This window comes from Bombyx mori, chromosome 17, assembly GCF_030269925.1.
Source record: "Bombyx mori chromosome 17, ASM3026992v2".
NCBI lineage: Eukaryota > Metazoa > Arthropoda > Insecta > Lepidoptera > Bombycidae > Bombyx > Bombyx mori.
Window position 1 is genome coordinate 14976892 of NC_085123.1, and position 13066 is coordinate 14989957.

The window sequence follows — 13066 nt, forward strand, 5'->3', positions numbered from 1 at the left end:
TCGTCGTTTAGAAGTCGTCGCATTCGCAAAGTCGCATCGTATGTAGCGATGCACCGGTGTTCGAATCCCGCAGGCGGGTACCAATTTTTCTAATGAAATACGTACTCAACAAATGTTCACGATTGACTTCCACGGTGAAGGAATAACATCGTGTAATAAAAATCAAACCCGCAAAATTATAATTTGCGTAATTACTGGTGGTAGGACCTCTTGTGAGTCCCCGCGGGTAGGTACCACCGCCCCGCCTAGTTCTGCCGTGAAGCAGTAATGCGTTTCGGTGTAAAGAGTGGGGTAGCCGTTGTAGCTATACTGAGACCTTAGAACTTATATCTCAAGGTGGGTGGCGCATTTACGTTGCAGATGTCTATGGGCTCCGGTAACCACTTAACACCAGGTGGGCTGTGAGCTCGTCCACCCATCTAAGCAATAAATAAAATAAATTCGATTGACCTGACGCAAGCCATTTGGTCGTCGCCGTCGCCGCACGAGAAGGCTCCGTCCGTGACCCTGAGGGTTTCCACCAGCTGCCGGTTCAGGGAGTTGAGCTGCTCGAGGGGCGCCTCCTCCCAGCCCGGGGGGACGTAGCGGACGCCGCCGAGACCTGACACGAAAGCCAACAAATATATATAACTATATGATTTATGACATAAATCTTAAAAGAGGTTAATCTATACTAATATATAAATCTACAGTGGTCTTTACGGATGTTCCGTTATAACTACTGAACCATGCATCCGATTGACTTGAAACTTGGTATCCATGTAGAAAATACATGTACTTAATGGATAGGCTAATATTTATATGACTGTTGGATTCCACCAACATTGGTCCCACCAACAGCAAACGGTAAACACGTGCCGTAACTCAAAGGTTACTATAGACGGTAACTGTTTGGAATACGACCAGTTGTCGAAACTAGACCAACATCAGTTACGCCACCATCAGCGGTCCCCCATGTATTGACACCTGTCAACGCTTTATACGCCGGCAAGAGTAACGCCATCTATCGCCGAATAGCCGAACGAATATCGTAGGATCTAGTAACATCTAGAACGTTCGAGAAGTACAACGCTATCTATATGGGCATGGGTATTTTCTAAGTAATTCTATCAATTTTTCGGGCATTATCCAGTATTTTAATACACATTCATTTGGACACTAAAATAAAATTTGTAAAAAATTAACACTTGACGTCAAAGCATCTTAACGCTGGGACAGAGCGTTGCGTACTGCTAGCGCTGAGGCTCTGTTTGACAGTACATTACCACAGTAGTACAACACATCTCGACGTCATGGCGCGCTGACAGTTTAGCGTTCGGACGCGCGCTAAGTACACGTTCTATTTGACAAAGCCTTTAAGGAATACTTCTCTCTCTCTCTCTCTCCCCCCTCTCTCTCTATCTCTCCCCCCTCTCTCTCTCTATCTCTCCCCCCTCTCTCTCTGTCTCTATCTCTCCTCTCCCCTCGTCTCTCTCTCCCTCTGGTCACCGTCGTAACGTCGTCGTCATGGACGTCAGCAATGCCAGGGGCAAAGCCAAGCCGCTGCCCACCATATGCAGCATGCCTTCTTTTTCATTTGCCCAGTTTAATGCGATATACCTGAGTAGGGCAAAGCTTACCCGCCCAGCCCGGCACGTGGACCAGCCTCAAGCAAGGGTTCTGTTCGACTCTCTGTTGGAAGGGCTCCCTGAGGGCCACGGTCGCGTGTAGGACGTGAACTTGCGCCTCCAGGATGCTGGACCAGCTCTCTATCTTATCTTCCTCAAGGATAGAGCCCTCGAGCGGACAGTAGCGCAGGACGACGCCGTGGGACTCGGTCTCGCAAACCTCTATACTTATCTGTCGGGAGAAATGGGGTGGCATCATTTATGTGTATTAGACGCAACGCCATTAGTGACCACAGACTGTGGTTACTTTTGTATTTTTTACTGCTGGTAGTGCGTATTTCGAGTCCGCACGGGTAGTTACCACCGCCCTGCCTATTTCTGCCGGGAAGCAGTAATGCGTTTCGGTTTGAAGGGTGGGGCAGCCGTTGTAACTATACTGAGATCTTAGAACTTATATCTCAAGGTGGGTGGCGCATTTACGTTGTAGAATATGTCTATGGGCTCTAGTATCAATTTAACACCAGGTGGGCTGTGAGCTCGTCCACCCATCTAAACAATAAAAAAAGAAATAAAAAATGGCGTCGTGCCGTAAGATTGAACATACCATGTCGGCCTCCCTCTGCAGCACCTGCCCCAGCCAGGAGTTCAGCTTGTCGTAGTAGGGCGGCGGCCTCTCCGCGCCGGGCGGAGCGAACTGGAAGGCGACGCACGCAGACGCTTGACTAACTGCCTCCTGTGGAAGGTCATTCAACTTTAACAAATCGAAGTTTTAACTTTATCCAAAATTTGAAGTTTGAGGCGGAAACGGCAAAACAATAACAAGGATGAGACGTACTGTATGCGCGCGAGTTCATGTCCATCGGGGCCAGAGGCGACGCGCGGGGGACAGCTCGCCCCGCCTTCGCCCGTCCCCCGCATTTGTCTGACGTCGAGTGTTGTCCTTGACGGTTGTGACGCGCGCTTATCGATATCGAAAATTTACGCTAACGCTATTGTGTTATTTAACCGTGACTACTCCGCTTCCAACAAGTTCAGATAGAAAAAAACCTACTGAAAAAATATACATACTGATTCCGACTCTGATCTGTCTTTTCATTTGATAGTGATTGAATTGGAATTTAAAAAATATTTTTCTCTATTAGAGATACACAAGTAATTACTTATCACATTTATTTTATTTCATAAATTGCAAAATTACCTTAAGTTACATTAAACCAAATTGACAGCTGTTGACTAAATCGGTAGTTATTATCGACATTACCGTAATTAACTAGGTAACAGCACTATCGCATTCCTCAGGACATGAACTCGCACGCCTACTGTAGATAAGACTTTATGATTCTGATGTCCAATTTGGAATTGCTAAGTGCGGTAGAGAATATTCGGCTCTGCTATAATTTGATTCATTGAGTTAGCGACTGAAGTACTTCTGCCCAAAGGCACAAATATGAGTGGAACTTTTTTTCTTTTTTTTTTATGGGTGGACGAGCTCACAGCTTACCTGGTGTTCAGTGGTTACTGGAGCCCATAAACATCTACAACGTAAATGCGCCACCCATCTTGAGATATAAGTTCTAAAGTCTCAAGTATAGTTACAACGGCTGCCCCACCTTTCACACCGAAACGCATTACTGCTTCACGGCAGAAATAGGCAGGGTGGTGGTACTTACCCGCGCGGACTCACAAGAGGTCCTACCACCAGTAAAGTTGATTGGTTTGAGGTGGAAACGTCAAAACAATAACAAGGATCAAACGTAGATAAGACTATGATTCTGATTTTCAATTTAAAATTGCTAAGTGTGGTAGAGAATATTCGGCTCTGCTATAATATGATTCATTTAGTTAGTGACTAAAGTGCTTCTGCCCAAAGGCATGAGTGGGGCTTTCAAGACAACATGTGTCTTCGATCCTGTAATTAAGCAATGAAAATATAAAAGTCTTTTATTTATTTCTAATACTCACAACTATGTCTATGTTCGGTGGTTCGTCGCCGCCTGGACGCTCGCTCTGCAAGTAATATTTTGTATTAATGAATAAAACGTTCACACTAATGCACTTAGGTGTTGGAGCGCACGTGGGGACCGCCTGATACGCAATCACAAATCGAAATATTCGTCAATTCGTTTTGAAATACCATAAACAAAATTACAGCTCGTGTAAGAAAGCATATTGAACAATGACGTCAATGTTCACGTCCGCCATACTAATGGATGTTGAACCTTTCTTTATTTCTTTTGATTTAAAAGCTATCTCGGCGATTACAGAAAACTAATTTTTAATGAAACAACCTTTAATTACTTAATATCTTGTAATCAAATTTAAGTGCCTTTATTAATACTCAAAGGACGTCATTCATTATTGCTTTATCCAGAGATACTAAAGCCTATATTTTTATATACTCTGTGCACCACTCAAATGTTAGTTTCGTTACTTTTGTTATTGATTTTATTGATAATCTCAAAATACTTCAAATTTTAACTCATCATTCAAATGAGGCTTTAAGGCTTTTCGGTCAATGCGGTGTGTAACAATCCGAATGTGTTTTCAGAGATTTGTGGTTAGTTCAGAGAAAACGAAATAATTTAAAGTCACCCCGAAACAGGTGGTAACAGTTGTATAGACTTCAGTGCAGGGTCTTTCGCCTGAGTCTGTACAAGCTTGGAGATGAACAGTGGAAGGGGGAGGGAGGTCGAGGCGGTCACGTACCAGCACGGTGAGGCCGGCGGCGGCGACCAGCGTGTAGGCGGTGCGCGCGGCGCGGAAGGCGGCCCGCAGCGCGCCGTGCAGGGCGGGGGCGCCGGCCGCGCGGGCCATCACCCACAGCGGCAGCGCCGCCGCACGCCCCGCCGCGCACAGACCCGACAGGGCTGCCACCGCGCCTTCCCGGGCGCCTGCCTGCACAAACCGCGCACTCAGCAGTTCATCAACAATCTTTTTTTCTTTAGGTATTTTAAGACCTGGTAACTAAGACCTTTAAGTCATGTCTTATTTTTATTTATATTCTTATTTTTATGAAAAATGATTATATGGAGTGAAACGAAATGAAACGATTAATTTGAGACATTAATCAACTGGGATGAAATTAAATGAAATAAGATGAGATGAAATTATATGGGATGAAATATAATCTTAGTAAAATGGTGGTCATTTACTGAGATTTTTCAGTGAACTTTTTGGAGGATCCCGAGAAGTTACGTCCAACGGCTTTTTTTCATTTTCCCACATTTGTGCACTTTCACAGATATTAAACAGTCAATAAACCATCATTATTACACATTTAAGCCTGAAGAAACACTAAATAGACAAAATAAAACAAATCACACAACTTCACTCCTCGCGTTCCCGCCAAAAAGTTTCAGCACTAATCTACCTCTTTTAACCCACAGACACAGCCCACTGAGTTCCTCGCCGGATCTTCTCAGTGGGTCGCGTTTCCGATCCGGCGGTAGATTCTGCGAAGCACTGCTCTTGCTAGGGCTAGTGTTAGCATCACTCCGGTTTGAGCCCCGTGAGTTCACCTACTAGTTAAGGTTACGCTGAAATAGCCTCTCAAGACTATCAGCTTAGGTAGGACGCGTCCACAACTTTCTTTACATTCCTTTACAATTTTTCTAATGAAATACGTACTTAAGAAATGTTCACGATTGACTTCCATGGTGAAGGAATAACGTCGTGTAATAAAAATCATACGCGCAAAATTATAATTTGCGTAATTACTGGTGGTAGGACGTGTTGAGTCTGCACGGGTAGGTAGCATCACCCTGCATATTTCTGCCGTGATGTAATGCGTTTCGGCTTGAAGAGTGGGGCAGCCGTTGTAACTATACTGAGTGCTTAGAACTCATATTTCAAGGTGGGTGGCCCATTTACGTTGTTGTTGTCCATGTCTATGGGCTCCAGTAACTACTTAACACCAGGTGGGCTGTGAGCTCGGCAACCCATCTAATCAATAAAAAAAAATCCTTGAGTTCTATTGTACAATTGAATATTCTTCACTTACCGCGTTAACGCCCTTAGATTGATCGTTGGCTGTTACCGATTCTGGAATTTTGTAAAACGTCTGGTCTACGATAGGGAAAATATTGGTTTTTAAATTTTGAAGTGAAAACTTTTTTAGCATCATTGTGATTCGAAAGTCGATGAAACGAAAAAGCGACAGTAAAAAGAGACAGACAAACATAAATTCCTAAGATTTAACGTGGGAGAAAATGAGATAGGAAGCATTATGCAGTGTTTCTTCGTACCTAATATTCGTATTTAATACATTCTGAATAAATATATGTAATACCTCACGTACCGATGATTTAAGGGTAGTTTATGATATTCAGAACGCAAGCTAGATACATTTCAATGATGGGCTGATGACCTAGGGCGCTTTAGAAAGGATACGACAGTAGGCAGGCCCGGCACGCCGAACCACGGTCCTGGAGTCAGCGTCAACGAGTCCGGTATACTGTAAGTCTGAAATCACAATGATTGCATGAAGTGGTTCAATATCGTTCAATGCATAGCGATTGACTGGCGACACTTTTAGCGGTAGGCAGCGGTTTGGCTCTGCCCCTGGCATTGCTGAAGTCCACGGGCGACGGTAACCACTCACCATCAGGTGGGCCGTGTGTTCGACTGCCTATAAGGGCAATAAAAAAAAACTCTCCATCGGCAGGAGTCATGAGCACTGATTGTCTTGTTCGCTACACTTCGGGACCTGGTCTGAATCACCACCTCTATTCAAAAGTGTATAATTTAGTAATAAAAATTATTATATTGTTTTTTATAAAAATATTTTAGTAATAAAAATATTTAATTGTACATAATTTTCCTATTACTCTGTACTATATTCTTTTTTGTGTGTACATAATGAAATGAAAAATAAAATAAAAAACAACATGAAATTTTACTGCGCGTCCCAGGTTTCCGGTTGCAATATTGACCCCGGGAACCCCCAACCTCGCCCGGGTTCTGACCTCAGGGGAGGTCGGACGCTTGGGCGAGAGTGCAAGAAAGTCGTTTTGTGGATAATGTTCTAAATACTATCCTTGGGCTCGATGTCTACTCTCAGCATCTGCGGATCGTTCAGTCCCACATACCCCACGCGACCCCTAGGCGCGGGGACCTCGTAGGAGGTTCGGCCCTCCACCCAGAAAAAAAGGGCTCTTCCAGCGAACACCGCATCTACCAGACTTAATAGCATCCGGATCATATTTACTAACTTAATTCTTCCGCGAAACCCTATTATATATGAGGCCGTCAGCGCAAAAATGGCCTAAGCTTACCATAGTTAATATGGAGGCGGTTGAGGTTTGAATTGTCATGAATTTGAATGTTAATAGACAAAAAAACAATACGCGCAGACATAATATTTACAAAGCTATTTGTTATCTATGGGTGAAACTATGGATAAGCCGCATCAAAATTTATTATATTATAAATAAATTCCAATATACGTCATATAAGCTTGAACATAAAAAATTGTCGGTTAGGCCACTTTTGCGCTGATGGCCTCATATTGTGTATTTTTCAATATGTACCACGACTAAGAAGGGTTGGTATCAGGACCAATATTTGATATGGAAATGCCGCGAATCACAAAGAATATCATGGTATCCGTGCTATTCTTCCCTGCATTGAATAGTAGAATGGGAAGTCGGACGTATGAAGTAGTAGCAGCTACTTCATTAACCCACTGACCTGCTCTTTCAGGCTGGCACCAGGTAAGGCTAACGCGTGCCCTCTGACGTGTAGGTGCAGGTTTCTTCTAGCGCAGATTTCACCAAGGGTGTACAGCGGAGTGCCCCAACCTAGGGGCGGAGCTCCCACTTCTCCCAGCACCAGCAGCGGGGTGCGATTGGCGGCGACGTCCTCGTCACATAGCCTCTCTAACGCGTCTATGTCCATTCCTCGACCTTATTCGTATAAGAAATGTGTTATTATGTTGAAGGTGGTTTGCGTTAAATATATATTCTTTAACAACAAAATGAACGTGTCTTTCCTCAATAGTATGGTCTACTAGGTGTTACCCGCGGCTTCGCTCGCATATTTACTATAGGAAATTTCATATTTTTGTTTTGTAACACATGTGATGAATGGCAATTCGATATTTTCTCTTAAACTGAGAAGCGCGTTCGTATTAAGCTCAGCATTAAAAGTGATACATTTCATATATTGAATGAAAATTTTAAAAAGTCCCATCTAATCAGGATCACTATTGTAATTTTTAAAGTAAATATTATCGAGTTAAATTTTTTAAGGTTCACCTAGAAAAATCTGACCTTAAAACCTAGAATAGTGGTGAACAATATTGATACAGTATTTATTATCAAGAATACACATAATGTGCACAGGCTACTGATACGTCGATAGAAAAGTTTTACTAGCACTAGCTATTGATACGTCGATAGAAAAGTTTTACTTGTTTGTAATTAAGACAAGATGGAACTGAATCTTTCTGTTTCGGGCAGTGGATTGTATTTCGTGTTGGGTCGCTGGCTAGCTTCAATGAAACTTGATTTAGAAATAAGGCCTTTTATATCGCTCTCTCTTTGTCTCCACCTTAACCCACTAGGTGGGGTCGGTACAGCGAATTTTGAATACTTTCTTTCGTGTAACGCTTTTTTTTCCCTACCTAACGGCCTGGCCACGGGGATCGGCGGTGCGAACAGCGAAGCGGTGGACGAGGCGACCATTCGCGCAGCACCGTTTGCAGGCCACGGGTACTCACGTTCGCCACCGCGACTAGTAAGGAAGTCCGACAGCGAAATGTCTATATCGAAATTATCTCGATATTGCTTACAAATTAATAGTTTTTTGGTTCAGGACCTATTATTTGGAAAAGATTGTGAAGTACATGAGAGTCGGAGTATACCTATAGATGGAGAATTCCACAAGAAGTACGAGAAATACTTTGGGTGGCTAGACTTCCAAATAGCTGGTCTAGCTAGTATTTCAGCTTTTTTTTTTATTGCTTAGATGGGTGGACGAGCTCACAGCCCACCTTGTGTTAAGTGGTTACTGGAGCCCATAGACATCCACAACGTAAATGCGCCACCCACCTTGAGATATAAGTTCTAAGGTCTCAAGTATAGTTATAATGGCTGCCTCACCCTTCAAACCGAAACGCATTACTACTTCACGGCAGAAATAGGCAGGGTGGTAGTACCCACCCGTGTGGACTCACAAGAGGTCCTACCACCAGTAATTACGCAAATTATAATTTTGAGGATTTCATTTTTATTACACGATGTTATTCCTTCACCGTGGAAATCAATCGTGAACATTTGTTGAGTACGTATTTCATTACAAAAATTTGTACCCGCCTGATATTCGAACACCGGTGCATCGCTCAACACGATTGCACCGGACGTCCGTTAGGCCACGACGACTTTAAAAATAAAAAATAAAAAATATAAAAATTTCGGCGTTAATTTTTCGCGGCGAAAACAACTAAACTCATTTAATCACTGCACTATTCGCCGCGACTACCGCTCGACTCCGTGGCTCGCGCCGTCCGTATTCATGCATTTGTTTTGCTCGCCCGCCGCATCGCGCGATTCGCTCGGTACATTTCGCCGGTCGCTTCGCCGGTCGCCGGTGCGCGTGGCTTGTTAGGTACATTTCTATGCGCTTATTTTAGTCGCTAGTGGCTTCGCCGTTCGCACCGCGCGAATATTCGTATCGGCGAATGTCCCGTGGCCAGGCTGTAAGCTGATAGCCTTGAGGGGCTATTTCAACGTAACCTTAACTAGTAGGTGAGCTCACGGGGCTCAAACCGGAGTGATGCTAACAATGACCCTAGCAAGAGCAGTGAAGAAACTACCACCGAATCGGAAAGGTGACCCACTGAGAAGATCCGGCGAGAAACTCAGTGGGCTGTGTCTATGGGTTAATCGTGTAACGCTAAAAATATCTAACAATATCAGTTTGCATACTTGCTTGTACTGATTTACGAATACATAGTGAAACAAAACCTAAAGAATTTGTTTACATTCCAATGTTTACTGAAGAATGTCATTTTGAAAACATTACTTTTTTTTAAAATGCATCTTTTGTTTATTTTGATTTGAGTAGGAATGTAGACACACTCACTGCTGTCTTTTTGGTTTTAAGTACCAAGCCAAGGACTTCAGCAATGCCAAGGGCAGAGCCAAGCCGCTGCCTGCCATTGAGTACTGTCCGCGAGCCTCGTTTGAAGAAGGCTCTTGGGTAACACTGTGGAGGGGAGCCCTTTCCAGAATCAGATATTATGTGGCAGAAAAGATCTTTGATAACACAACGTCGATGAACGCAGCAGTAGCGGATAATATCTAGTAGTCTCTGTAGGCTAGGAAAGACAGAGTGAACCGTGCGTCCAACTATGTTATAATTACATTTAAAACTACTTTGCATCTCGATTAGCAAATATAGCAATTTACTGATTAGTTTAGCAATTATACCTGAAGGATTTACTGGAACTGGCCTAACACAAGCCAGCGGTAAGCCCAGCTGTCTGCAGAGGTGCTGAACGATCCCCAGTGGACTCGCAACGCAACTGTATATGCAGGGTAGACGATTTGCAAACGCCAATGCTTTAATTATAAAAAAATTATTTGAAAAAATACTTCTATTACATAAATCATAAGGTGTTGACTATTTATCATCTATTTATGGACATAATTTTATGATACTAAATTTACAACATGAGAACTATGGCAGTTCATAGGTGATCTAATCTCTGGTAATTCTGTGCCATCATATTTCAGTACAATAAACAAAGATTTGAAGGGTGGAACATTCATTACATAAATTGCTCATGGTTGGTATATACTGATGTATATAGAGTAATTAAGCAATATATTGAGGAATAAACTAGAATGTTTTAATATTGTTAATGTTATAGAAGATACATTACTTTTAAGCCAATGGTATGGCTACTGGAAGCCTTTTACAATTCTAATATATTTAGGGTTCTTTATAATTTTTTAAGTGCTCCAAACAATTCGCCAATAATCATTTTTATTGGATACTAGCTGACCCGGCAGACTTCGTAGTCGAGAAATAAAAGACCTAAACTTTTGTATAAAATAGACTTAAAACAAACAAAAGGAATCCGTCAGAAGGGGGACACATCAAAGGGAAAAGAAAATTGATATTTTTATTTAATTCCGAGAATTTTCATATTTGTCTACCTTTTAAACCTTCTCTGGACTTCCACAAAAAATTCAAGACCAAAATTAGCCAAATCGGTCCAGCTGTTCTTGAGTTTTAGCGAGACTAACAAACAGCAATTCATATTTATATATATAGAAGATAGGAGAAGAAGATAGAAGATAGAAGAAGATAGATAGATAGATTACATTCTCATGCAAATTATAGAAGAGCATACCTCCATCTTCTAAATATCTAGGGTATCTGTGATGGAGCAGCATCCTTGTGACCCGCACAAGACCTTCAAGCTGTTCTTGATGATAATATGCATTGTAGTCTGATAGCCTGCAATGAAAATTAATCTATGATTAGAAAAATCATATAACAGTAATTCTTATCAAGTCATTATGGTAGAGAACATAAAGTTTTATCTTGTACGTGAATATCAATGAAATAAGCTAGCTGTTTAGATTATGGTAAAATAATGGATTAATTGGGTTTTTAAGCAGTCTGAGCTGCTAAATTTTTAAAATCAATGCCTTTTATGATCTAACACTCTTATTAGTAGGTTGGCAAATATTAATGCATGCAAACACATGTGACAGCTATTGTATTTTGTACACAGATTGAAGTCTGTAACAAGTTACATGAAAAAGGGATATAGATGATAATAAATTTGCATAATCACATATTATATGAACTCACATAAATACCACTACCTGAATGTCCTGTATATTTCTGCCACCAAGCAGTCTTTCATTCAGTCAGATTAGATTTGATATTTAAGGGTATATTTAACAAATAAGCCTGTTTGTTTGTTGATGAACTATACTATCTTTGAAGTGCTAACAACAGTTGGAAATCTACAAAGCAATGTCATAAACAAACAAACAAGTTTGTTTTAACATAAGAACCGTTAAACTGATTTTTAGGAAGCTTTATAAAAATAAAAACCATGATTACACTTTAATTGTACCAATAAAATCATATTTTCAGAACTAAGTTCTGATATTTTAAGTATTGATTTTTTATCTTAATTTGTATGTTATACATGACATACCTAATGTTGTGTACAAATTCAAATACAAAATCATTTCTATCAATTTGCATGTAAAACTAAAATCTATTATCTATGTTAAGAAGAGTTACAGCAGAACAGGACAAGCGACTTAATAAGATTCTCTTTTTTATATTTTACAAGAACCTCTATGCAATTTTTCCTATTAAATGTACCTGCTGTTAATAATGTGTTGTGACTAAAGGTAAGCAAATCTATATTAAAAATGGAATGACTCATTTTTAAAGCCATTTCACAGGTTATTCTAATCTTGTAATGTAATTGATACTCAAGGCAACTGATAGTGGAACTGCACTATTCCATTAATGATAACTGTTTAATATTATCAGAACCATCTCACCTAAACATGTGAGCCATCCATCGAGTCGTTTCGCTTGCTATGTGAGTACCGAGGCGCGCTGCGTGACTTCTTTCTAAGCGACCAAATAATGCTGAAATACTATGAGAAAGAATGGCCGCACGAGTCACCGCATCCGTCGGCAACAGCGGAGGCTCTAAGCTCTCGCAACTAGGGTCGGTCTTGATCACTAGTTCCTCTAAAATTTTCAGAATTTCATCCATTGGTGTTTCTTCGGGTTCAAAAAAGCCGGTACTGATTTTACGCGGTTCACGCTTTTTCTCGTCATCGGCAGCATCCTGTGCATTAACCCCGGCTTCGAGCCTTTCTACTACTTCAGATACTTGAAACTCGAGCCCACCGAAGGGACGCCGCTCCTGCTGTAATTAAAAAATGTTAGCATCCGTCGTCTACTTAGTGCTATTGGTAATAATATTTAAAATAAGGTTTTATACCAGTTCTAAATGTGGTTCGTTGATAGGACTAGGTTTATTGGACTCGGTGTCCGAAGCTGATGCATCTCCCATGCTGCGTGGCGAATTTTTCGCAAAATTAATAACACCAACTAAGAATTTGTAAACGTCACTCAATGTTTTGGATTTTGACTTTTGCGTTTTGAATTGACGTGGGGCTTGTAGTGCTGCCAGCGTTACCAAAGCAATGCGTGTACACAGTTTTTTAGACGGAATGCATTTTCTACCATTAAAACTGATGTAAGTCATGAAGTGCTTGGATGTCATGATATTTTTTGTTGCGTTTTATGTCATTAAAACCGAAATACTTAAGTACCGTAAAATGGGGCGATTAGGGACAAATTCCAACTTTATGAGCAATTTTAAGGTAGTTGTTGATGTATATAATGCTATATCAGGATCAAAATGATTGAGTCTTGGGGGCATCTTTGTTGTCCAATTTAAAAATAAG

At 41.3% G+C, this 13066-nt stretch overlaps 1 protein-coding gene across 4 annotated transcripts in view; it reads right to left on the reverse strand.

The window, feature by feature from the left end:
* Positions 1–12817, reverse strand: part of LOC101742683 (pyridoxal-dependent decarboxylase domain-containing protein 1) — a 33427-nt gene extending 20610 nt beyond the window's left edge. For 2 of the 4 annotated variants that reach the window (XM_021348319.3, XM_012690787.4), the window contains exons 1-12: positions 12598–12817; positions 12146–12522; positions 10966–11072; positions 10037–10168; positions 7296–7510; positions 5997–6068; positions 5608–5667; positions 4314–4502; positions 3570–3614; positions 2212–2340; positions 1620–1839; positions 451–601 (exon numbers count right to left, since the gene is read on the reverse strand). In XM_021348319.3, coding sequence (XP_021203994.1) covers positions 451–601; positions 1620–1839; positions 2212–2340; positions 3570–3614; positions 4314–4502; positions 5608–5667; positions 5997–6068; positions 7296–7510; positions 10037–10168; positions 10966–11072; positions 12146–12522; positions 12598–12669 — 1769 coding nt within the window. In that variant the 5' untranslated portion in view covers positions 12670–12817. The remainder of the gene's footprint in view (positions 1–450; positions 602–1619; positions 1840–2211; positions 2341–3569; positions 3615–4313; positions 4503–5607; positions 5668–5996; positions 6069–7295; positions 7511–10036; positions 10169–10965; positions 11073–12145; positions 12523–12597) is intronic. The other 2 variants (XM_021348320.3, XM_062673455.1) reach the window with 2 other exon arrangements.
* Between the last annotated feature and the right edge of the window lie 249 nt (positions 12818–13066).